Source organism: Urocitellus parryii, chromosome 5 (assembly GCF_045843805.1).
Source record: "Urocitellus parryii isolate mUroPar1 chromosome 5, mUroPar1.hap1, whole genome shotgun sequence".
Taxonomy (NCBI): domain Eukaryota; kingdom Metazoa; phylum Chordata; class Mammalia; order Rodentia; family Sciuridae; genus Urocitellus; species Urocitellus parryii.
In genome coordinates, this window is record NC_135535.1 from 1,824,506 (window position 1) to 1,848,011 (window position 23,506).

At 60.9% G+C, this 23,506-nt stretch overlaps 1 protein-coding gene across 1 annotated transcript in view; it reads right to left on the minus strand.

The window, feature by feature from the left end:
- Positions 1-3,171: 3,171 nt before the first annotated feature.
- Tafa5 (TAFA chemokine like family member 5) overlaps positions 3,172-23,506 on the minus strand; it is a 122,012-nt gene continuing 101,677 nt past the window's right edge. Inside the window, exon 4 of the mRNA XM_026412701.2 lies at positions 3,172-3,403. Within this exon, the coding sequence (XP_026268486.1) occupies positions 3,395-3,403 (9 nt within the window). The 3' untranslated portion in view covers positions 3,172-3,394. The remainder of the gene's footprint in view (positions 3,404-23,506) is intronic.

Below are 23,506 nucleotides of genomic sequence, written 5' to 3' on the forward strand. Positions count from 1 at the left end.
GGAATGGCAGAGCCAACTGCGGGGGCGTCTGCAGCGAGCAGAAGGCTCTTCCAGCCCCCAGAACCCCGGGGAGGGAGGGCAGCCATGGTGACTGACCAGTGGTGCTTAGGGAAACAGGACAGTGAGCCACGAGCCAGCACTGTCAGTCACAGAACCTGCTCTCTCCCCAGATGAGGGACAGGATGGTGCGTCCCCCTCTTCTACAGGACAGGCACGTGGCCTGCTCAACCAGCTCCCCAGGAGCAGGGGTAGCCTGACAGCCTGAGCCGGACCCCCGAGAGCCTCCCCGGCAAGGTCAGGCTGAGTCTGTCTGCCAGCGTCCTGGTGACATGGCCCCTCCAGCCCCCACCGGGCTCCTCAGACCTCTGGCCAGGCTCAGAGAAGTGTTTGTCACCCAGCATGCTGCAGCCAGCTGACCCTGGAAGCCTGGTGTGGCCCGAGGAAGGAGTGGACGCTGGCCCTGCTGCCCCTTCCCTCTTCTCACTGCAGAGCCCAGGGAGCCCAGGGGGCTCTGCCTCTGTGGGAGGGGCCCAGGGTCCCCCGCAGGCCCCACCTGAGGGCACAGGGGCTGACCTGGGGCTCCTGCGGCAGCTGCCCCCTCTGTCCCTGGACAAGCCAGATACCTGGAGGGGAGACCGGGGCCGAGGCTGCCTGCACCATGGTTCCAAAGACCCTCGAAGTCTCTCTGAAACCAAGCACAGGCCATCCCAGGGCCGTGGCTCGCCCACTGGACACAGCTGCCCAGGACCAATATTTATAAAGAGCAGGTAGAAACAGCAAGTGGGACCCCCAAACAGGTGGCCTCGGGGGGCACTCAGGCAGCACAGACCATCTGCTCTCCACAGACGGCTCCTGGGGGCGGTGAGCAGATTTCCCCAGTCAGGAGTCCTTCAGGAGCCCCGGGGCCCCGAGTGGGGCCTCACTTCTGTGTCCTGGGCCGTGGGGGTTGGTGCACAGACACCTGGCACAGGTGAGGCACATCGTGGCCCCTCTTCCCACTGGCTGCCTGGGCTGCCCCCGTGGGCAGGGAGACAGGGAGCAGAGGGTGCTTATCCCCCAGTGGACGGCTCCGGGCCTCGGCCTGCGTGGGGAGCAGGTGTTCGCACCTGGGAGCTGGGCACCCCAGAGCAGGGGCCTTGTCTACCTGTGGGGGCCGGGCTCCAGAGGTCATTCCTGTGGGCCCAGGACGAGCTGGGGGGCTGGGCGGGGTCAGGGGCACTGGGCCTGGGAAGGAGGTCCCTGTCTCCCGAGCTGGTCTGACCCAGGGTGTCCAGCCCACCTGCTGCCCCCCCCAGCCATGCCAGCTCCAGCCCTCTCCCAGGACACCACGGCCAGGGAACAAGAGCCATGCTTATCAAAGGATTTTTTCTTTATTTTCATAATTTAGCTGAATCAACACAAAATTCAATACTGTAAAACAAAGAAAAATAATATGCTGTAACATCTGAAATCTCCCGGTCTCTGCCCTCGAAGGTGTCTACACTGGCTTTCGGAAGGACAGGCAGAGGAGGCGGTGGGCACAGGGAGCCTAGGCCGCGGGAGCTGGGCAGGCCCTCGCTGGCGCCCCCTCTGTGATGAAGACCCCCTCAGCCTTTCTTTCTCTCCAGGATACAAACTCCTCTACATGTTCGGTGGCTGGAGGTGAACTAAGTGCTCATGGAGTGGGAACGGGTCTTATGTCATGGACTTCCTCTCCTATCTTTAGTCTATGGTGGCTGGAACGGCGTCTATATACTGTAGTTATATTTTTAAACTTTTTAGTATTGAAGAACTAGCATAATAGTCATGTTAATTGGACTCGTAGGTAGTATACTCAGCAGGAACTCAGGAAAACGGAGGGCGCTGGCGTACAGTCGCCAGGGGAAGACACACACACTCGTCCCTTCCTCGGGGCCACGGGCCCCACCATGCAGGGGCACCTGCGCCTGGCCCCCTGGCCCCCTGTCCCTCTGTCCACGCTGCTTGCTTGGCCTCCCAGAGAGGAGATGGGTCTGTGGCGAATGAGGGGAGCGCCCCCTCAGGAAGGACAACTCACTGCCCAAGGCCTTGAGGCCCAGGAGCGGCAGGAGGGACAGGAAAGGGCCAACGCAATCCGTGGGAAGAGCCAGACCAAAATCCTGTACCCGCAGCGCTTACCAGTCACAGACCCAAAGGGGGACAGTGGCCACCCACCTCGAACCAAAGTGGAAAGAAACCCAGCTTCCCCAGTGCTGGCCGGGAGCCTCGGCGGGACACCAGGGCCGTGGTGCCCGGCCACTCTCCCAGAGCCCCGGCCCCTGGCGCCCGGCTCCCGAGGTCCCACGCCGCCACCCCACAGTCTCCAGGGACACACGGGGCCTCGCCCCACGCTCGGGGAGGCCAGGGCCGCCACGTTAAGTGTTAAATAGGATTTTCTACAAATATACAACATATAAAAACTGTTAAATATATAACTTTAGGCTTTGCAAAATACATTTAATGATCTCTTTCAAACAGTGTTACTTCCGTTCTCTTTAATTTGCTTTCTGGAGCTAAATGGCGTATCGTAGGAGGCAGCAGTCACGGGAGACCCAACATGCTCTTGGCAAGAACTGGATTATCCAACTATCAAAAATGGGGCTGTCGAAGAGGAGGTGTGTGGAACTGGTTAAAACAGAAAGTGATTTTAGTACGATAAAGTCGGTCTAAGCACAGAGACGGGAACGGCCCGTGTCCCCGGGGACCGTGCTGTCCACGTGGGGGCCGTCGCCGGCCATGCCCGGGCCGGTGCCTGCAGGTGAGCGGTGGCGTCCTTCCGGCTGGCGCCATCTTCCTAGGGCGCACCGTGGCGATCCTGGGGCGGGGGCCTCCACCGCTGCCCGCTCTCTGCCGGGGCCACCGGCAGGTCTCTGCCACCGCACCCCTCCCCCCGCCCCGCCATCCAGCCCGGGACTCTGACGGTGAGGGCGCGTCCACGTTAAAATAGATCTGCTCTTTGGTCTATTGAGTATACTGAAAGTATAAGAAAATAAAACAATTCAGACAGTCTGGGGCCCACGGAGAGGCGGCCTCTGCACCTGAGAGTCCTGGGACCGCGCACGTCCGGGCTCATCTGGCGGGGCCGCAGCTCCTCCTCAGCCCCATCCTCGTCCTCCAGCTCCCAGGAGAGTGGCCGGCAAGGGAGGGCGCGGCCGGGCTCCACAGCCCTGTATTGCTTGTGCCCAGCGCCTCCACCTCTGCGTCCACGTCCGGCCCTCCTGGGTTCGGCAGGTCAGGCTCAGAATGCTGAGGACAGAGGCTGTCCTTGAGGGGCCGCGGGAAACAGTGGCTGGATGCAGGGAACAGGCGAAGTCCACCGAGGGCTGAGGGCCGGGGTCGAGGTGTGGACTGTCCAGGGAGCCAAGACCACTCCTGGGGCCCCTGAGGGCTGTGTTCGTCAGGAGACCTGAGGAGCAAAGAGAAGAGACTGTCAGCCCGGCGGCAGCCCAGGTCCTGGCCCGCGGTCCACTGTCCCCAGCGCGGGCAGAACTCTGAGCTCAGGTGTGGGGGCACCTGCTCCTTCTGGCTGGAGACAGGGTCGGCTCCAGCACTCAGGCTCCTGGGCAGTCCCCGGCCCTCCGTGGCGTGACGCCTCAAGGCCACACCTGTGCCTCCATCCTCAGCCAGCCTTCTCCCTGGGCCTCCCCTCTGTCTCCTATGAGGACAGTTGTCATTGGAGAGGCCCAACTTCATCCCCTCTGCAAAGACCCTGTTTCCACAGGAGGTCTGTCCACAGGTTCGGGGTGGAGGGCCACTTCGGAGGACACCATTCAAACCGCTGAGGTCCCCTGTGCCCTTTTCTTCCCTCACACCCTGAGTGGCCTGGGCCATCCCCCAGTGCCCGAGTCGGCTGCCTGGCCTCAGCTCTCTGTCCCCACCCTCTGCTTCCCGCCGTCCAGGCCGTGACTCGTGTCCCCACAGGGTGGGCAGCCTGTGCTGCCCTGTCGCAGGTCCTTGGGTCAGACTGTCTAGGGTCCACCCTCCAGGGCTGTCCCAGGTCATCATCAGTCACCTCCCCCAGAGGGTCAGGCCTTCCTAACTCCATTTATCTCTGTACCAAGCCCCACAGTCGCTTGTCCACAGAAGCCCTGGGAAATATGCGGGTAAATAAGAAGGAGGAGTCACCAGCGTCCACACCATCCTGCCTTTGTTCCTCCCACGCATTCGCCAGGTGAGTGGCCTGGCAGGTGGGGTGGACACAGCGTGCGCCTGAATGCTTTGGCAGCACTTCCTACGCTGGCTGGAGGCGGGTGACAAACATGTCCATGGGGAGGGACTTGGGTGGCCCATCATAGTTCCTCTCCTGCACGATGGTGGGCGGCCCCCATGCCAGGGCTTCCCGTGCTTCCCGGTCACCGGGCGCCACCGCAGGCTGCCCACGGGGACTTACAACCTTCTCAGGTTTGAGAGGCCAAGTGGCTTTCACACGGCTCCTCTTCACCTTGAGAGTTTGAGAAGTGGAAAAGTGGGACTTCCTGGTGCTGCTCAAGAGGCGCGTCCTGGTGACGTCTCACAGCGGTGGCTTCCTCAAGACTTGGCTGTAGGTCCCTCCGCACAGTCTTGTGTCCAGAGCAGGTGTCCTCCATCTCAATCCCACCGCTGGACCTGGTGCTGTGTGGGTATCTCAACAGCCCCGCTGGGGAAGCCGGGCCCCCAGGTGGGCCACAGGATCTCCTTGTCTGGGACATGGTGGAGAAGCCACCCGACGGTCCCCCCTGCTCAGCCATGAGAGACGCCCTCTCCTCATCCAAATCCTGCAGACACCACAGCAGGACGAGTCTGCCACACCAAGGAGCATGCTGCTCTGAGTCCAGCTGAAGGTCCAGATGATCAGTAAGAGAGATGTCAGGAGGGACAGCTGGAGACCCCAGGCCCCATGGCCCCAGCATGGGACAAGGACGGCCATTCACAGGAGGGAACTTGAGGACCAATCTGCAGCCGCCTGCCCCACTCGGGGACCTGGCTTCCTCCCTGGGGCCACTCCCCAAAGGGAAGAGCTCACAAGGTGCCCTGGCCCTGCCTCCTCCCCTGGCTGGTCCAGGAGTGCTGGACCAGGGAGGGGACAGTGGCTGTGCCTCAGGTCACTTGTGAAACCCTCACCTCACGGTCTTGCCGTCCCAGGAAACGTCAAGTGCCCTGACCTGGGTCCCTCTGCTCTTACGTCTGGGCAGCTGAGGGCACGGGGACAGGGCTGCCCAGTCCATGACACAGTGACAGGCCCCACCCCTATGAACTCACATGCCAACTCTGGGTCTGTGTGTCCAGGGGCTCACAGCTTCTCAGGCCCAGACACAAGTGCGGTGGGCACCTTCCTTCCTGTGCCCCATGTGTGTCTCCTGCTGGTGTGGTTCAGCCCCGTCTCTGCCCAGGGGCCCACACTGTCTGTGAGTGAAGGGGTCCTCCAGGATCGCAGGGCAGGCGAGGTGGGGAGAGCGGAGTCTCCAGTCCACTCCTGAGCCATCTGGCAGGTCGCTGGGCTGGCAGCTGGGACCACGTCAGTGTGAGGGCTGAGCTTGGGAATCGGAGCCTGGCCCGGACACCTGAGGGCCCTTCCTGGTGGTCAGGACCTGGGGATGCCCCAACCTCCCCAGAAGGGGCTGGTCCAGGCCCCAGGGCTCCTAGGAGGGGTCACTGCAGACTGGCCCCCAGAAGGGCCTGGTGTGCTTGGTATCATGGCCAGAAGCTGTCCTCAGCCCCTCTGAGGCTCAGCTTCCTCACCTGTGCAGGGGGACAGGACGGTCCACCCTCTTCAACAAACAGGCCCTTTTTAAGGACAGAACACACAAGGAACAGCCCTGTTTGACTTCAGGAGCTCAGCGTAAGAAAGAGAAGGCAAACCCGCTCTGTTGTCTAAATACAAACACCTGAGGTGCTCAGCGCAAAACCAAGAAGGAAAGGGAGGGATGGAGGGAAGGAGGGACAGAGGGACAGAGGCGGAGGGACGGAGGGAGGGCTCCTGTTGGCTCTCCCACCCAGCCTGCAAGGCGGCCCTGCCGCACCCCAGCCCAGGCCTACCCAGGGGCGTGGACCCTTCAGGTCTGGGGTCAGACTGCCCAGTGCCAAGGTGTGTCTGGCTGCCTCTTCCTGGGGCCTCTCCTGGGCTGTGGATGCCGTCTTGTCCTCGCATGGCCACCCTCTGCTGGTCTGTGTCCTGGTCTCTCCTATAGGGACCCCAGTCCTGCGGGGTCAAGACTGCCCTAGTGACCTCATTGAATCTTACCACTTCCTTCGACTCACATTTCCCAAGCAGTCCCTTTGGGGGCTGGGGTTTCATCGGCAGGGTCTGGGGACACTCTTGTGTCCCTGAGAGCTGCTTTCTGGAGGAGGACCTGCAGGCTAAGTGACCGGGTTCTCCATCGCTCTCACTCGCTGCAGGAGCTGTGGAAGCCACTCATCTTCCCTGGGTGCCCAGGGTTCTCAGGGTGGGGACCGAGACGGGGAGGATGGGGCTTGGATGCCACCAGCTGGGGAGTGTCCGTGAGTCACACCTCCTGGAGCCTGGTCATCCCCCCACGCTGCAAGATGGGGAGGCCGGTAGGGAGGCCGGGAGGGAGGGTCCGAGAGGCCAGAGGGCCTCACAGACACTGCGTCTTGGGTTCCTTTCCCCGGCGTCCTGTTGGCTGAGGTGACCCGTGGACACAAGCTCTGGCTCAGGTGGGGACAAGTGTCCGCTTCCAAGGCCATCCTGCTGCGCTGCCCACCAGCATCCTCGGAGACAGTGGTCCACTCTGCAGCTCCCGAGCACACCTCAGCCCTGTGGAGCAGCCTTCTGGGTGAGCTGCTGGCCCTGCGAGCCCAGGATGCAGCCACGCCCATGTGCTGCTCTGTGGGGCTGTCCCCAGGATGGCCAAAGCCGTGCCGTGCCAGCCTCCCGCGGCTGCTCTGAAGGTCTTCCGCCCCGTGGCCTCGAACCCGGCACGCCCACAGCTGGGCTCTGGGCAGAGGCAGAAATGGTCTCACGGAGCACACGCCAGGGGCAGGCAGGGCTGGCTCCTCCACGGTGGGCAGCATCCGGGCCAGGGCTCTGTCCTTGGCTGGCAGATGGCCGTCTCCCATGTCTATACCCCTGGCCTTTCTGCCCTTCTGTGTCTGCATTTCTCCTGTGGGACAAAGGGCCTGCCCTAGGCCAGCAGGACCGCGTATTAACTGGACACCTTCAAGGACCCTGTGTCCACATCTGGCCCCATTCTGAGGTCCTGGGTCCTGGGGCCTTACATGAGCCTGAGCAGGGGGAACAAGCTCCCCACAGGTGGCCTGAGCCACGCTGTCCAGCCTCTGTGTCTGACTGAGGCTCCTGAGAGGCGGCTGAGGACGGCTGCTTATCTGCTTCTGGGCAGACAGGCCCACCCTGCCCTGCAGGGTCACTTCAGGGCAGCTCCTCACTCTGCTGACCACAGATCTCTGGGGACCAGAGCTGGCTCCTGTCCAGCCAGGGCAGAAGGTCTTCCAACCTCTGGGGATATGAGACAGCTCCAGTGCTGAGCTGCCCAGGGTGCCCGAGCCCCTCGGGGAGAAGCCGGGTCTTTCCTGCAGAGACCAGCAGAGGACCGACATGGCCAGGGCCTGGCCGCACCGCAGCATCACAGCCTCCTGGTGGGTAAGGTCTGCAGGTCCTTGGAGGGGCGGGGGTCCAGAGGCATCTCCACCTGGGCACGTAGGTGTCCATGTGAGCAAAGTCCCTCACAGGGGTCCACTGACCACCACTGGCCGCCCACCTGGCTCTCCACACTCCAAGGACCTAGAGGACTGCAGTCCCACCAGCTCCTCCGGGTCCAGCCCCGTCTACCCTCCAAGGTGCTGCTGTCCAGCTCTAGCTAGGGTGGGCTCCGACGAGGTCTCAACCACCCACCGCAAAGGCCTTCGTTCAAGTCCCCCCGTCGGCTCGCACCACGGTGCTCCTGTGATCAGGGACGAGTCAGCTGACTGAGCCCGGCTGGACCAGGATGCTCAACCACATGGAGGCCCAACGCCCAGCTCTCAGGGACAGCCTGGGCTGCCTGGACGGCTCGTAACCTCAAGAGACCCACGACCCTGTGGGGACACATGCAGTGTCCAGGCAGAGGCGAAGCTGGCCACAGATCCCATGTGGCCTTGTGATGGGTGGGCCGGGTACTGCGTGCCATAGACTGAGCAAGGGTAGAGGAGAGTTTGGGACAGCAGTGCCGAGGGCCACCACAGCAGTGGTCATCACGACTCTGCAGTGCAGGGAGCAGGGTGGGCATGCACCATCGGTGTGCTTCCCAGGCCACCCTGCGAGGCCACGCTGGGCCACCCTCCTGTGCATCCAGTCTCAGTGGGTCACGCTGGGCCAGCCGACCTGAATCTGCCCAGGCTGAGCTGCTGGCCCTTCACTGAGCCAGCTCTGAAGCCACATGGCTGCCTCATCCCACCACGTGAAGGGGGAGGCAGGGGCTGCAGGGAGCAGACCCAAGGGAACAGGATGGGGCTCTGGGCCACTCCAGCCAGGGGCAGCTCCGTCCCCACCCTGTAACCTGGAGCCTCTTCTCGGTCCGCAGCAGGAGTGGCCAACGCTGCCTGCATCCGGGAGGGGCAGACGATGGCCCTGGGCACCTGAGGGACCTGAGTCTGGAGGCTCTGTGTGTCCCCAAAGCCACATGGCCAAAGGGTGAGGCCAGGTCAGGACCCAGCTCTGCCTACCCCAGGCCAGGCTCTGTGGCCACCCCGGCACCGGCCACAGTCACAGCCACACCTCCTGCTCGGGCTGTGCTGGGGGTGGAGGTGGGCCTCCTCTCTGGGGTTCTCAGCCCCACCCTCCCCAGCTCGGGACGGGGCCAGCTGACCGGCTTCTGGCTGTGCTGAGAACAGGCCACACAGCCAGAGGCGCTCACCTACGCAGGTGGACGGGACGCCCTGCAGAGCAGACCCTGCGTGGCCCCAGGATGGAGGACCTGTGCAGAGGCGGCTGCAGCGCCGGGGCCCCAGCTGACCAGCGCAGGCCAAGGGTGAGGCTGCAGCCACAGATCAGAGTCACGGAGCCCTGTGCCAGGGAACAAGGAAGCATGTCTCCAACCCGTCAGGACAGGGGGTGGGAGGAGGCAGGTGGTGACAGGAGGAGGAGACCCCGGGGGGGCCCGAGGATGGACAGAGGGAGCACCCTGCGCCCCACCCCCAGATCTGTCCTGTGGGGTGCTGGTAAGTGGTGAACCTGAGCAGCCAGCCAAGGAGCAGACACCATGTCTGGACCCAGCCCAGCAGACTTCTAACCTGTCTCAGCCCTTACACGGCCTCCTATTCAGCCCATCCTGGAGGACGGAGGGCTTGGACACCCATGTTCCCAGGCAGGGGGCAGTACTGTCCCTAAGCTGTCTGGAAATGAGGCTCCCATCTTTGCATGCCTTATTTCCCCTGGCTTGCAGCTGTCTTCTTAGGATTTGCCTGGAGCAGGACTTCCTGGAACCCTGTAGAGGCAGGGCCCAGCATGGGAGCAGCTCTCCGGAGTGGACATCGCGGCTGCTCTTTGCTATTTACATTGGGCTGAGATGACCAATAACTGTGCTTCTTCCTTTTTGGGGAATCAAACAAAAAAACCAGGTCCATGTTTTGGGTCACCGCGCTAGAACCCAGCCTGATCCTGACGAGGGGCGGCTTGCCTTGCAAGTGCTGGCCAAGGAGGAGAGGTGGTGGAGAAAGTAGGCCATCAGGGACAACTATGCTGGGCTTCGGGCTCCGAGCAGTGAGGCTAGGAGGCCAGGGGGGGCCTCTGATGGTGCGAGAGAAGACCTACGGTGGCCACTGATGGCTGACCGGGATGGCTGTTGATCCTCCTGACAGGGGCATTCTAGCTGCCCCAGGTCTGAGCCCTCAGCCAGCCCTGACCGTTGCCAGATGGCAGAAGCTCCAGCCCGGCTGGCCACGGTGGGCAGCAGGATGGTGGCATTGTGTGCACCAGGGTCCTGATGTGAGCTCAAGTGGACACGTGGTGTAGGAGCATTGATGTGGCACCCCGGGGGTGGATGGGCACACAGATCTTCCGGCGGCCGCCCTGGTGGGCTTAGACAAAGCTGGGCCTGGCGTGGTCCGTGGCTGCTCACATGTGGCCTCCTGCATGCCTCCTCTCTCACTGCCCCTCCGCATGGCCTTGGGCCCTGCCTCAGCCACCCCTGTGCCACCCCTGGGTCCTGGCTGTGGCTGGGGGAACAGCTCTCCTGGCCTGAGCCCACCTTTCCTCCTTCCTGCTTGGCCGAGCTGGCCCGAGAGGCCCTGCAGCCTTCAGCCAGGAAGAGGCCAGGTCACTCCTGAGCCTTCCCTCCACCACCCGGCCTGCCTGACCTCATCCCCCTCCACCCCTCTCAGTGTGACCTGGTGCTGCTGGTGGGCGAGGGGTCCCCAAGAGGCATGTGGGACCAGCTCTGGGTTGGCCCCTCCTGGCCAGGGCTCTAGGTACGGGCCTCAGCCCCAGCCTCTGGGTCTACACAGCCAGAGACCTGTGGGAGTTTTCCTGGAAGCCCCAGCTTCCCCGACCCAGGACTAGAGGGCACAGGCAGATCTGTCCTTTCCCCAAGCCGCCCAGGGTCCGGCACTGTCCTCTGCAGGCCTGTGCCTCGAGGCTCTGCCGTCCTCCGTGGCCTACGTTCTCTCCTCCTTGGCCAGCACTTGCCTGAGGGCCCCTGGGGAGGCCTGGTCTCTTAGATCCCAAGCAATGCTGCTCCCACGGGTCACCTGAGGGGAGGGTTTGCAAGGAGGCTCCCCCCTACTGGCTCCCCAAGGTGACCAGCTCTGGGGAGCCCTCTGTGGGCACCCGCCACCCACTGGGGCACAGCCCCACCCCAGAGCCCCCCAGAGCTTCCCGAGAGGCCTCCATCCTTCCCGCACAGAGGGCACAGCACCCACACGTGGGCTAGCAACAGGGGACAGCAGCCGGCCCCTGGGCCACCCATGAGGTGAGAGACGGAGATGGCTCTGAACCTAGAGGGATCTGATTCTCCATGTTCTTACTTTGCCTTTTAAAACCAGGAAGGAGAAGCCAGAGGTGCCCGCCCCCGAGGCGATGTGGAACCCTGCTCAGTGGAGTCTGCTGAAGGAGGGCCGGCCATCTGGGTGGCAGGACGTTGGGCTGGCTCCTTGACCTCTGCCCCAGGGTCACTCCCCTGATTCTCTGGGTGGGTCTGGTCACGTCACACCCCTTTTAGAGCAAAGAACTTCCTCCTGTAGTGCAGGGCACGGAGTCCAACGGGGAGGGAGACCCGGCCAGGGCTCAGGGTTCCACACTGTATCTGGCTTGATGATGGAGGAACCTCATGGCCAGGAAGGTGGGCAGTGTCCAGAAGCAGTGAGGGCTGCCAGCCAGGGGCCAACAAGTCAGTGGCCCCAGCCCTCCCCCTGCAGGGCGGGATTCTGGGCCTGGAAGAGGCTCCTCCCACCTGAGGGCAAGTCCTGGCCACCACCTGAATTTCATCCTGGTGAGACACTGGGCAGAGCAGCTGACCACAGAACTGTGCCATCCCTAGGCCTGTGGACTTGCCATACAGCAAGAGAAAACGGAAGCACCTGACACCTACCTGGGAAAGCTGGCTTTTGTATGTTTAAACTGAAATCAGAATTTTAAGATGATCCAGGGGTGAGAGCAGGTCCACCTCCAGCGTTGGCTGCCTTTCTCAATCCAGAAACTGACCACCTGTGCAGATGGGCTCGGAGGAACCCACGGTGTAGCGCACCTCCCTACGGGGCCTTCTGGCCCAAGAGGAGGACCAGGACCCACAGCAGAAGGTCCTGGGGGGCTGAGCCTGGGGCCGGGGTGGGCAGAGGTGAGGGCAGCCAGGCAGGCTGTGGAGCACAGGTGTGGGAGTGACCTTCTCTGTCCTGTGTCCTGCGCTGCAGGGAGGGGCAGAGGAGAGCACCTGTGTGTGCTTGGGTGCCCAGGGTCTGGCCTTGACCTTGGCACGCTGCAGTCTATAGGACTGAGGTCTGTGCCTGCTCTGAGTCCAGCCTAGACCTTCGGGACTTTCTCGGGTCCCTTCACTCTCATCAAGCCTCCTCCCCAGGCCACCACCGTGCGGTCCTCAGTGCATCCACCGGGAGCACCGGATCCTCCCCTCCTCCCCAGCTGCTGGACAGGAGGCCACACAGGCACCTCCTACAGACAGGGTGGGCAGCCCTGAGCCTGGCGGCCACCAGATCCCTCCAGCACTCACCGGCCACACAGAAGGTGGCCTCCTGATGCCCCCTCCCTGGCTCCTGGCTCAGAGTAGAGGCTGCGAGTGCCCCTCGATCCCAGGGAGGCTGGACCCGCAGCTTCCTGGAGGCAGGCTGGGGCTAGCTGGCCTGCCCACTTCACCCTGCACACTGTGCTCCACTCTCCCCACCTCTGACCTTGGGGCCGCAGCCCCTGTGCTGGCCACAGAGAGTGGGCGGGAGAGTGGAGCTGCCCTCTGGCCTGGGGAGGCGGCACCAGCTCAGCCCAGCAGTCTGCCTGCAGCTCTCTGGAGCAGCCGACCCCCAACCTCCGGGCAGCTCACCCGCATGCGGAGGGGCTGGGGGTGGGCGGCTGTTCAAAGGAGCCTTGGCAGGGAAGGACACAGCTCTGTGGCCCCGGATCATTCCCTTTCTGTCCCCAGTCCTGCTGCGGCTTTGAAGTCCCCGTCACTTTTGCCAGCACTAATCCAGCACAGTGTGTGTCCCTCCCTGCTGGCCCCAATGACGAGACCCGGCGGGCATCACAGAGGACAACCGCAGCGGCTGGGCCAGCAGCAGCCCACAGAGGGTGCATTCCAAGTTCACAGGCGGCTGTGATCAGGGGACTTGAAATGACAGAGCGGACATCAGAGGCCCTCCCACTGTGGCACCTCGGTGCCTGCTGTTGCCAGGGCTGCCCAACAGTGGGGGGCGTCCTGCTTCTGAAGCTCAATGTCCTCCCACCTGAGGGCCAGTCCATGGCCACTCCATGTCCACCTTCTACTAGCTTCCTGGGCCCTTCTCACGACCTACGTCCTGGGTCCACTCTAAGAACACATGGTCACTGACAGGTGGTCACCTCTGTGTGGGCCAGTGTTGGGGCTGAGAGGAGCTCAGCAGCAGAGGTGTGTGGGTCCCGCCAGGCTAGCCCCTTGCCTCTGCTGTCCATCAGAGGTGGTCCCCGAGTCCGGGCGGAGGTTAGGGCAAGGCCTTTGGAAGAGGGGGTGTCTGCACACCTGCTCAGAGTCACTGGGCCACAGATCACCCCCACTCCACTCCACCACTTGCAGTGTCCACCAGGGCTCTTGGTGCACTTGGAGTCAGGCAACTTCACCGCGGTCAGCATAGCACTTCGGCATCTCCCCAGCCGTGGGCCCGCCCCCCTCCCTGCCCTGATCACCCCCGTCTGCTTTCCCTGCAGGCCGCTCATTCCTGGCTTTCCACTTAGATGGCATCACAGGACGTGGGCAGTGCACCCACGGCCTTCTCTGGGCACAGCCTTCTGAAGTCCATCTGTGTGGGGGTGTGGGTCAGCGCCGCGCTCCTTTCATGACTGAAAGATGGACCGCGACAGACAGCGTTGGAACTGTTGGTCTCCGCTTGAGGACTCCCGGGTGTGTCCACTCTGGCTGCTGGGGACAATGCCCCGTAATGGACAAGTGCAGGTTCTGGTGCAGGTGATGCCAGGTGCCATGACCACTCCATGTCCACCTTCTGAGCAATGGCCACACTGTCCTCCACAGCAGCTTGTCAAAGTGTTTCTGGTTCTCTTGATGGACACTGCCTGATGGCCTTCCAGAAGGACCTCTTCTAGAAGCCTTCAAAGGGAAGTAGGTGAAATGACAAGAGCCCAAAGGGACCCTGGTGGGCCCCGTCTGCGGCCCTGGCTGCCCTCGGGTGGCTGCCTCATCCTCCTTGGGCACCCCGTTTGCAGTTTTAGGGCCTCTCTGCTCATGCGCCTCCTGACCAACCAGCAGGTGAGAGAAGTGGCCCCGACTACTGTTTAGTGTGGGACAGTTCCCTTGCCCCTCTCTGACTGCAGGACAGTAGACAGCAGGAGGTACTCAGCAGAGAGTGGGCTTCAGATTTCGGCTTTTCCCTGTGGTGCAGGGCAGGGAACCCGGTGCCTTGTGCACGCTAGGCAAGCGCTCTGCCACCGCACCGCACCCAGCCCAGGGCGGGCGGGACACTCTCTCCAGATGGGGACGGGGCATAGCAACAGCTCCCAGAGCCCGGGGACCACAGGGGAACAGCGGCACCCACGGCATGCTGCGCTGCTGAGTGGGACGCTGCAGGACAGTGCTTTCAGGACACGCCCAGCCACGCTGTCCCATGAGGACAGTGCCCGGTTCACAGTGCCAACTTCTCAGGCTGGACCCGGGCTTGCAGCCTCCATCCCTGAACTTGACTGAAGAGTCCCCAATGCCTTCTCCTCACATCGCTCTCTATGAGTTAATCCCTAGGGAATTTAGTTCAGAAACGGTGCAAGCAAGAAAGCAACCTGGATTCCCCCAAATACAAAGCCACTGTCCCTGGCCCTTGCTGCAGCTCAGACGGCACCCTGGGTCAGCACCTTCGAACACCCCTCTCAGCTGGGCCACTTGGTGTGTTGCACAGGTTAGAAAACAATAAGAGCTGAGACGTTTCAGCTTTTAATCGTGTCCAGGGGACTCTGCTAACACTGTCCTTGCCTTATCTCATGAGAAGGACAAAGGACACAACCAGAGCTCAGGCCCATCAGGCCCCAAACCCGAGCCCAGCAGCCACCCGGCACCTCCCTGGCCTCCCGCTGCTCCTGTCTAGCATAGGGCATGGGCACTGCTGATGGAACACTGCTGAGTGTGGACGCTGGGGAGACCTCTGTTCCAGAGCCCTCTCAGGCCTGGACTGAAGCAGGCCCCGAGGTCAACAGTGGATTCACTTGACAAGTCCAAAACTTTGCTGGAAATTGGGTGGAAATTTTAGTTAATCTAAAAATTAATGTTTGAAAGAATGGACAACAGCGGCCTGTACCAGCGACCTCTTCAGCGTCCCCTGACACCTGCGGCCACTGGTTCCTCCAGGGAAGGGCTTGTGCTCGGGGAGGTGGACAGCTCGTCTATGCTTTCTGCTGTGAAGAGCAGAGTTCTCCCTTCTCTCTCTCACTCAACGGGTGGAATTAAGCCAGTGCCACTCCTGGCCCTATTTGCTCGGAGGTAAGGGACTTCTCCAAGTGTCTCCTAAGGCCCCCTGCAGAGCTCCAGGTGCCCCCCACCCACCCCCGCCACCCAGGGCACCAGTTGTCTGGCTGCGGCCTTCAGCTGCAGGCACATGGGCTACATCGTGTGGCAGCCATGGTGGGCCTCAGAGGGCCCTCCAGCCCCAAAGGATGACTTTCTGGCTGTCCCTCCTGCCTTGCCACTGCTCAGCTGTGCCACCGCAGGGTGAGGGCATGAGCCCTGAGGTCACCCTCCCCAGGCTCTGTTTATAACAACAGGGGGTTCTGCATTTGTCCCACGGGCTGCTGCTGGCCAAGTCCAGGGACCGCAGAGGGTGTTTGTACCCACCCATGCCTTAAAGTCGAACACAGAGACGGCCTTCTGGTGCCCTCTTGGTCCAGCTGAACAAACTCTAGGTTTTTAAGGTGTCTCCACTGACCCTGTGGGCTCCGCTGACCCTGTGCACCTCACCTGTGAGGAATGCACCTGCTTCCTCAGGCAGGTAACTGCATTTCTGAAATGTCCTGAAAGCGTCCAGCAGCAGTGGGGACTGTGGCTCCCGGGCTGGGGCTGGCTGGGCCTGCATCACAAGGAGGGCTTTGGTCTCACCGGACACTGGGCGCCAGGGAGGGCCCGCTGCCCTCCTCAGCAGCTCTTTCCTTGAGCTCCCGAAAGGGTCGGCATTCCCTCTGTGCTGAGGGCTAGACACAGGTGTCCCCCAAGCCCGAGGGTGAGACGAGCAGCAGTTCAGACGGAGGTGACTGGTCATGAGGCCTTTACCCAACCAGTGCTTCCATCCCCTGACGTGGATTAACTGGGTGGTAACTGCAGGCAAGGGGCTGTCACTGGAGGAGGGGGGTCACTTGGGGGTGCGTGGCTTTGGGGGTGCAGACTTTGTCCCTGGAGAGCAGAGCTCTCCCTCGGCTTCCCGGTGTGGTCTCCTGGGCGGTGTCCCTCCACGGCACTCGGCCATCATGTCCGGCCTCACCTCACCCCGAGCAATGAAGGTGGCCCTCAGTAGACGGAGACCTCTGAGACTGGGAGCCCCCAGTAAACTCTTCCCCCCGAAAATCATGGTGGTCAGGTCTTTGGGTCACAGCAGCAAAAAAGCTGGCGGGAGCCACCTGATTTGAAAGGTTAAGATGGATTTTCATTTCTGATCTAAATTCTCCTGTAGAACTCAGGGTGCTGACTCCGTGCAGGTGCACGCCCCATTCAGCACCTGCCACCAGGAGTCCCCAGCCGTGTCTGCATGGGGCACCTGGGCATCCAGCAGTCAGACCCCGGGGTCTTCGAGGAAAGCCGTGACCTTGCTGGTGGCTTTCCACCTGTGGGGACGCCGGGCATCGGGGCTTCCCCAGCTGCCGGAGGGAACCGGACCTTCTCCACATTTCTGGGTATTTGCTAAATATTTTAAAGGATGTGCTTATCCAACCATTTCACTCTGGAAATTTTACTGGAGAATATTAACATTTTTCTACTCCTTCAGTTATTTTTAGCAACTTTCTCTTTAGAAAAATCATGTTATTTAATGGAAATGTCCAGATTTAGTGATGAATACTCTGGGAACGGCTGAAGACCCTATGTGTGCTGCAAATTTCCCTTCGTCCTTTAGGGTTGATTTTCTGTCCTTAAAAATTTACATTAAATAGAGTTTAAAAGAAGCCCATTTTAAAGGCTTGTCCACGATGCCATGATCAGGTGTAAGAATGTCTCTTCCAGGTTGATGACTATTTCTTTCCACCCTTAGCAGCTACCCTCTCCTCTTTGGGGGGTTGAGGTGGTCTAAGTTGGGCTCTTTAGTTTCATCATCTCTGATCTGAAAATAAAGGCTGTAAGTGCTCTGTGGGCCTCACTCACCCGAGACCATGTGTGTGGCCAAGCCTTTAGAGACACACACACAGCAACACCACCAGCCACCTCTGTGCCTGTGGCCCAGGCCCTGCCCTGGGAGCAGTGAGACAGCCCTGCAGGTGCCGGCCTGCCCCGGCACGCCCCCTGTGGCTCACGTAGAAACTGAGCACGGGTGTGGGGTGTCCAGGGACAGGGGCCTGGACGCAGCTGCCTGCCCGGCCACACGGGCTACTCAGTGGCTGCATGTCCTGCTGCACCCTTTGGGCAGCAGACAGTGGTATCACCGGGTCCCCAGCCCAACTTAGGTGCAGGTGCAGATGTAGTCCTGTGACTGAGGAGGCCGGGGCCCTGCCGAGGGAGGCTGAATTCATGACACGGCGTGTGGGCGTTTTTATAGAGATTTCAGAAATGACGACGGTAAGCTGGAAACCGTCCCGCGTGCACGCCCCGGTTTCCATATGCAACCGCAGATTCAACCTGGGAAGCGTTTGTTCTTAAGAGCTGCACCTGACAGCTTTCATTGCTGCTACTCGTGGTGTGTACTTGATCTTCCCTCTGATTTGAGAGTTCTTTAACTTCCAAACGAAAAGCCGCGTTTCCGATGGCTTCACTTGTGATGGGTTAGGTAACACCTGCTGTGCCGCGCAGGGCAGGGGGTGCCGAGTGGGACTCCGCGGCTGCTCTCGTTTCCGTTTGGACTGCAACGTATCATCAGTGTGTCAGCAGAGAGCTATCGGTATGTGACATCACTGTGTTCTGTATCCATGTATCAGTGAGCTACTGCTATCAACCTGTGACAGTGTCTGCTCTGTGTCAATGTCAGCAACTAAAGAAATGTGATATCATCATGCTCCACATAAATAATTTCGGTAAGTCGCTGTATCCATATGTGACATTCTGTGTCAATTCAATGCACTTTACTTCTTGATTTCCTTCTGACTGCATATTTGGTATGTTTACTAGGATTTCTTTTAACCTTACTGTTGGTAGGCGTGCCCATCGAAGGCAGCACATTCTTGGCAACTTTGAACCCTTGAGTCGATGACCCTTGCCTTTTGATACAGGCGGCCAACCCCCTCACACTTAGTGTCACCTCACTGCTGCTGGAAGTCTGTCCTGGGCACCACGGGCCGGGCTGCTGCAGACTGAGCTCTCGAGCTCTGCCGTCTTTGCAGACACAGTTCCATTCCTTTTCCCTCTGCCGTGCCTGAGCAGGAATTCAGTGGTGGCTTTTATCCTGATAATAAGCCTGTTTCTCTAAGGACGCAATCTGTCATGGTTCCCCGTGACCCAAACGAGACACGCACGAGGGGCCTTCTCAACCTGCTGCCATCCCTCTCCACCGAGTCCATTAATTCACCCGAGGTCGCCGCCAGGCGGTTGGTGCAGGACATGACCCTCCTGTCCACCGAGTGCCCTGCTTCAGGGGTGGTGGATTCCATATCCGCCCTTCGGCCAGAGTCGCAGGATCGTCGTAGCCCTCCACTGAGCTGGTATCAGTGGTGACCACTGATCTTCTTAGGAGTGAACTTTCCAATCCGCAGCGCCTGACTTTGATGTCTCTCTTCACGGACTTGAGCGTGTCTCTTAGGTACTTTTTCAGGAAAAGTATGCAGATGGCGCACTCTCTAAATCCTCGCTAATCCTTCCAATTTATTCCTTTTGTCCAAACAACTAGAAATAGGCCCGGGTCCGCCACTCAAACTGCTTTTCACCACATCCCTGAGGAGACCCTCCCTCTGTCCTCCTGGCCCAGTCTCGGAGCTCAGTTGGCTTGTCCTTTGCCGGCTCTCCAGGGCCTGCTCCTGGGTCCACACTACTTTTCTCCAGTAACCCTGGAGAGTTATTACCCAGATTCCCTTCAAATCCCAAGATGTTCAAATTATGCTATGTCTATGTACAGATATACCCCAAGGATTCACATATGCATAATTACAATGCACTAATTAAAATAACAATAATAATGATAGAAGAGAGATTGGGAGAGCAGAGCCAGTGGGCTCGGGGAGGGAGGAGGGAGGACCAGGAGAGATGCTGGGGAAGGAGACTGATCAAATGATATTGTGTGCACGTAAGAATACGGCATAATGAATCCCACTGTTAGTGTAATTATAAGGCACCAAGAAAGATAAATGAAGAAATTTTAAAAATCTGAAACAAAAGAACTTGATAAGATTCACAGATGCCGAGTGAGATGTGAGACGCGGGCGCCTTCTCTTTGTCCCTGAGCTCTCCTTCCGTGGGGGGAACTCGGGGAGGTCTTCCGCGGTACCTCTCTCAGCTGTCATCCCTCTGTCCCTGCCATCGCGGCTCCCTGGACGCACAGGACCCTCAGGGTGGACACCTGCCCTGTCCCTGGGCCTACAGCCTGGGTTCCGATCCTTCCCAGTTTCCCAGGCTTGGCCCCACATCACTGTTGGGTCTCCTGCGGTGACACTTCTGTTACCTGAGGCTCCCAGTCCTCGTCCGGGTTGCCTGGGTTCCGGTGTCCTTGTCCTGGCCTGGCGTCTCCCCAGCACCCCAGGTGCCTCCAGTCAGCAGCTCCCCAGGTTCTTGGTCCTGGCTCCTGCGTCGTCACCGCCATCTTGGCCTCACGGCGGCGTCTCCCAAGGCCATCGTCCCATCCTGCAAGGGGCTGCTTCCAGGGCTGCCTCTGCCCTCGGTCCTCCGCACAGTGCCTCCGCCCGAGGCTGCGCTCCCATCCCTCAGGCTCCCGCCAGCTTTGGCCGCGATGCCCTCTAAGCAGGCAGAGGTCGAAGTCGGCCTGGGATCCACCAAGGCTGGCTGGATGCCTCCAGTGGGTGCAGGGTCCCGCCCTCCCCAGGATGGCCAGGGGCTGCCAGGGACTGGGGACAGCCGAGGCCCTGTCTTCCCATGATGCCCCACAGGCTTCCACCAGAGGAGGCGGCCCCGGCGATGGCTCTTCCCCCCTGGGAGGTCACGTTCCTGTCGACGCTCGGGAGTTTTATGCTCTTTGGGGATCAGAGAACCGAATGGAAGAGCACAGGCCCCGTGCCTGAGGGCGTCCTGCCCTCCTCCTGGTCCTCGGGCCCAGGCACGGGCAGCGAGTCCTCACGGCCGGGTTCAGAGGCCATGCCTGGGTGCTGCTCCTGTGGGCAGCGCACGCTGCGCCTCCCTCCTGAGGTCCTGACTCTGTTGGCGGTTCTTGTGTCCAGGACACCTTCGAAGTGGGGAGCTTGGCAGAGGCCGAGGAGAGCAACTGGGCGTGCCGCCCTCCTGACGCAGAAGCCCACAGCTGGCCACTCCTCCAGAGGCTCGCCCAGGAGCCCGCCCCCTCTCTCCAGACCCGAGAGAAGCCTGTCCGCTCTGCACAGTGGCCTGGCCATGAAGAGGTGGCCACGATGCCCTCATCTGGCCCTCATCTCCGAAACCTCACCCATCAGCTGTCCGTGTGTCCTGCGGGAACCCAGAGCTACCTGGGGCCAGGCCTAGACGTGCAGGGCAGACCCAGTCAGAACGGAACACGTCGGACTGCAGTGACGTCACCGGCTCTCCCTGCTGCACGGTGGCCATGGCGGGAGGGGCAGGAGCTGCCCGGCAGAGGCAGGTGGCCGTGCTCCAAGCTGATGTGCCCTCGGGAGGCCCGCCCAGGAGGAAGGCCAGACCCTCCCCACAGAGACCTCCTCCAATCTCAGGCCTTGCTTCTCCATCACTTTCCCCCCCTCCGTCCTGAGAGCCAGCTAGGCCAGCCTGGGGCACCGTCCCTCCTCCAGACAGGGAGACTGGAGCTCGGGAGCTGAGCGCTTCCACAGGGTCACCTCCCCAGGAATGCAGAAGGACGGCCACTCCTCCAGGCGGGGGCACAATCAGATGGGACCAGGAAGTGCCATCGGGACCATGGTACAGCCCTAGAACCTGTCCCACCCCGGAAGGTCCAGCAGGGGCCACCTCAGAGGCCGCACTGAGCTTGAGACCCAGGCTCCCTGCAGGGGTGGGCTCCCCGGGAGAAGAAGGAAAGGGGAGCACGGGAGGCCACCTCCCGGCCTGCATCACCTGCGTCTGGGGCTTAATGGGGAGCTGACATTTAAAGTAACTTGGATGGAGACAGAATTTCTTCTATTTCATTTTTAAAGACTGATCTTTACCAAATGTCTCTGCCAAATGCTGTATTTCATTCCACTGCGGAACTCGGAGGCTGCCGGGAAGGGTGGTCAGGGGCCCTCCTCCTGCAGGCTGTGTCTTGGCCTGCAGATCTGGCTGGGGGCACCTCTGGACACACTGGCTGCAGACGCCATGACAGACAGACGGGAACCTGGGCATGAGGGACAGGCTAACTTCCCCTCTTACGTACCTGGGCTTAGTCTTCCCAGTTCAGCCGGGAAGGGTGTACAGTTTACTTCCGTCCTTTATAAAAGAATAAATCCCTAAGCAGTTTCACCTGCGAGGTTAGAAGGACACAGCAAAGTACAGGAGGAAAACTCGCTCAAGAGCCCTGACCACATCCCCATCAGGGGGCGCTGCCCACCGTCCTGGGTAAGGACAGCTGCCCGGGTAGACTGGCCCCTGGTTCTGGGTCTGGCTTCCAGGGGCAGTGGCCCAGAGGCCCTGGCCGGAGGGTCTCCACCTGGGCGCCTGACTCCACTGTGTGCCGGGAGGCCTGGGTGTGACAGAGGGCAACCCCGGGGGCTGGGGGAGGACTCAGAGCAGATTTCTGGAACATTCTGGGACTGCCTTCCACAGCCTTCCTCGGGGGAAGCCCACATCCAGGCAGGGTTGTCAGAAACAGCAGAGGAACCTGTGGTGGCCTCACGTCACACCCTGGGGTGGCCGGCCAGGCCCATCCCCACCCCGTCACTACTTCAGCACCGTGAGTCCTCAGAACCCCCAGGGAAGGACACCGGAAACCTGCCTTCTTCTCTGGTGGCCCCAGGTTCCCCAGCACCAGGCTCCCGGACAGCAAGCCCTGGGTCTCCTGGCTGCACCTGTGGGATGCGGGCTGAAGTGGGGTGTCTGTGGACAGGCTGACCTTCGACCCAGCTGCCCGTGGTGCAGGGCCCAGAGCTCCAACTTCCCAGGAGCCCTTCTGACAGCCAGCCTCCTGCAAACCTTCTCAACGCCACCTGCGGATGGACGTCCAGTCGCTGGGCAGGCTGCTGGTCCCCTGTGTTGGCCCCCTCATGGTAGGCTTGCCCCAAGCCATGGATTGTGACAGCCTCGTTCCCACCCCCACTGGGCCAGCTTCCTTGAATTTCCACCATTTGCCACTTACACATTTAAGACAATTCACAGAACAACTGCTTTAAGGAAAATTGAGACTAATGCGGCACAATTACTGTAAATAGCGATCAGCATATAATGTCTCCGATTACCAAAAGTGTCCACAGAAGTGATGTGAGCATGGTCAAACCAATCTTTTGTTTCTGGGCTCATTTCTGCTGAGAAAATGAAGAATGTCACTGCTTACAATACCAGATGACGGGCGCCCGCCATAGACGTTTTTGTTTACACACGAAATCTATTAAAATGTCCAGCTATTATTGTGATGATGAATAGTGGTGATTTAAAACCACACAGAATGGATTGCAGACAGGGATCAGAGGAATGGCTTGGTGTTTTTCATTGTGCTGAGCAAAGATTAGTTAGGGTGCAGGTACGGGGTCCCTCGCGCCAAGCACCCACCGCCTGCCTTGCCTCTCAGGCCACTTCTTAATCCTCAGTCTGCTTTGTCCTCCCAAGGACGTCACATTCAGAGAGAATTCCGATCGATCGAGGTGCCGCGCTATCCGGGCGCGCTGCCATCCCAGCTCCCGGCGAGTGGTGCGAGGGGCGCGCTCCTGGCCTCCTGCTCTGGATGTCCTGCGCGGTTCTCCTCCCTCCTGGCCTGTGGCCAGCGCTCCTGCTGTTCAGCCTCCCTCCTCCCGTCACCTGCTCCTCCCGCTGTCTGCAGTCTCTGCTCTGCCAGGACCCCTGCGGCACTGTGGGATCTCAGGGGAGACTGGACGGCAGTCTCTTCGCTGTGGTCCAGGTGGCCAGAGGCAGAGTTGCCCGCTGCTCCCCGTGGAGAGCTCCGAGTGGACAGGAAGCATCCATCTCATCTCAAGCAGCAGCTTCCTGCAGCCCCCACAGGTCTGGCATCAGGTCCAGGGGCCCAGGGGAGCGGAACAGGCCCAGGAACGAAGGTGCCCAGGGTGCACTCAGAGAGGCTGGTGGCCGCGGAAGGGGAAAATCCGCAGCTGGACTCCCACCTAGTCACTGAGGCAGTTCCTCAGCCCCTCCTCAGGCAGAGATGCAGAAGTAGGTCACACAGTGCCCTCCTCGGGGCCCACTGCCTGCGGCGGTGTTCGTCACGTGGCACACACGGCCCTGGAGCTGATGGCATGGTGCTGCTCTTTCCAGCCTGCTCCTTCTGGGTTCTGAGGGAGGACTGCTAGAGCCCCAGCTCTGGCATCTGCACGCCCCCACCTTCCTGTGGACCTGCCCACGTGGACAGAGAAGGCCCCGTGCTGCCCGGAGCACAGATGCCCGAGGCCCACTTTCCAAGGCAGCTGCTGGCTTCGCCGGCCTGCTTCACAGTCCCCAGGCAG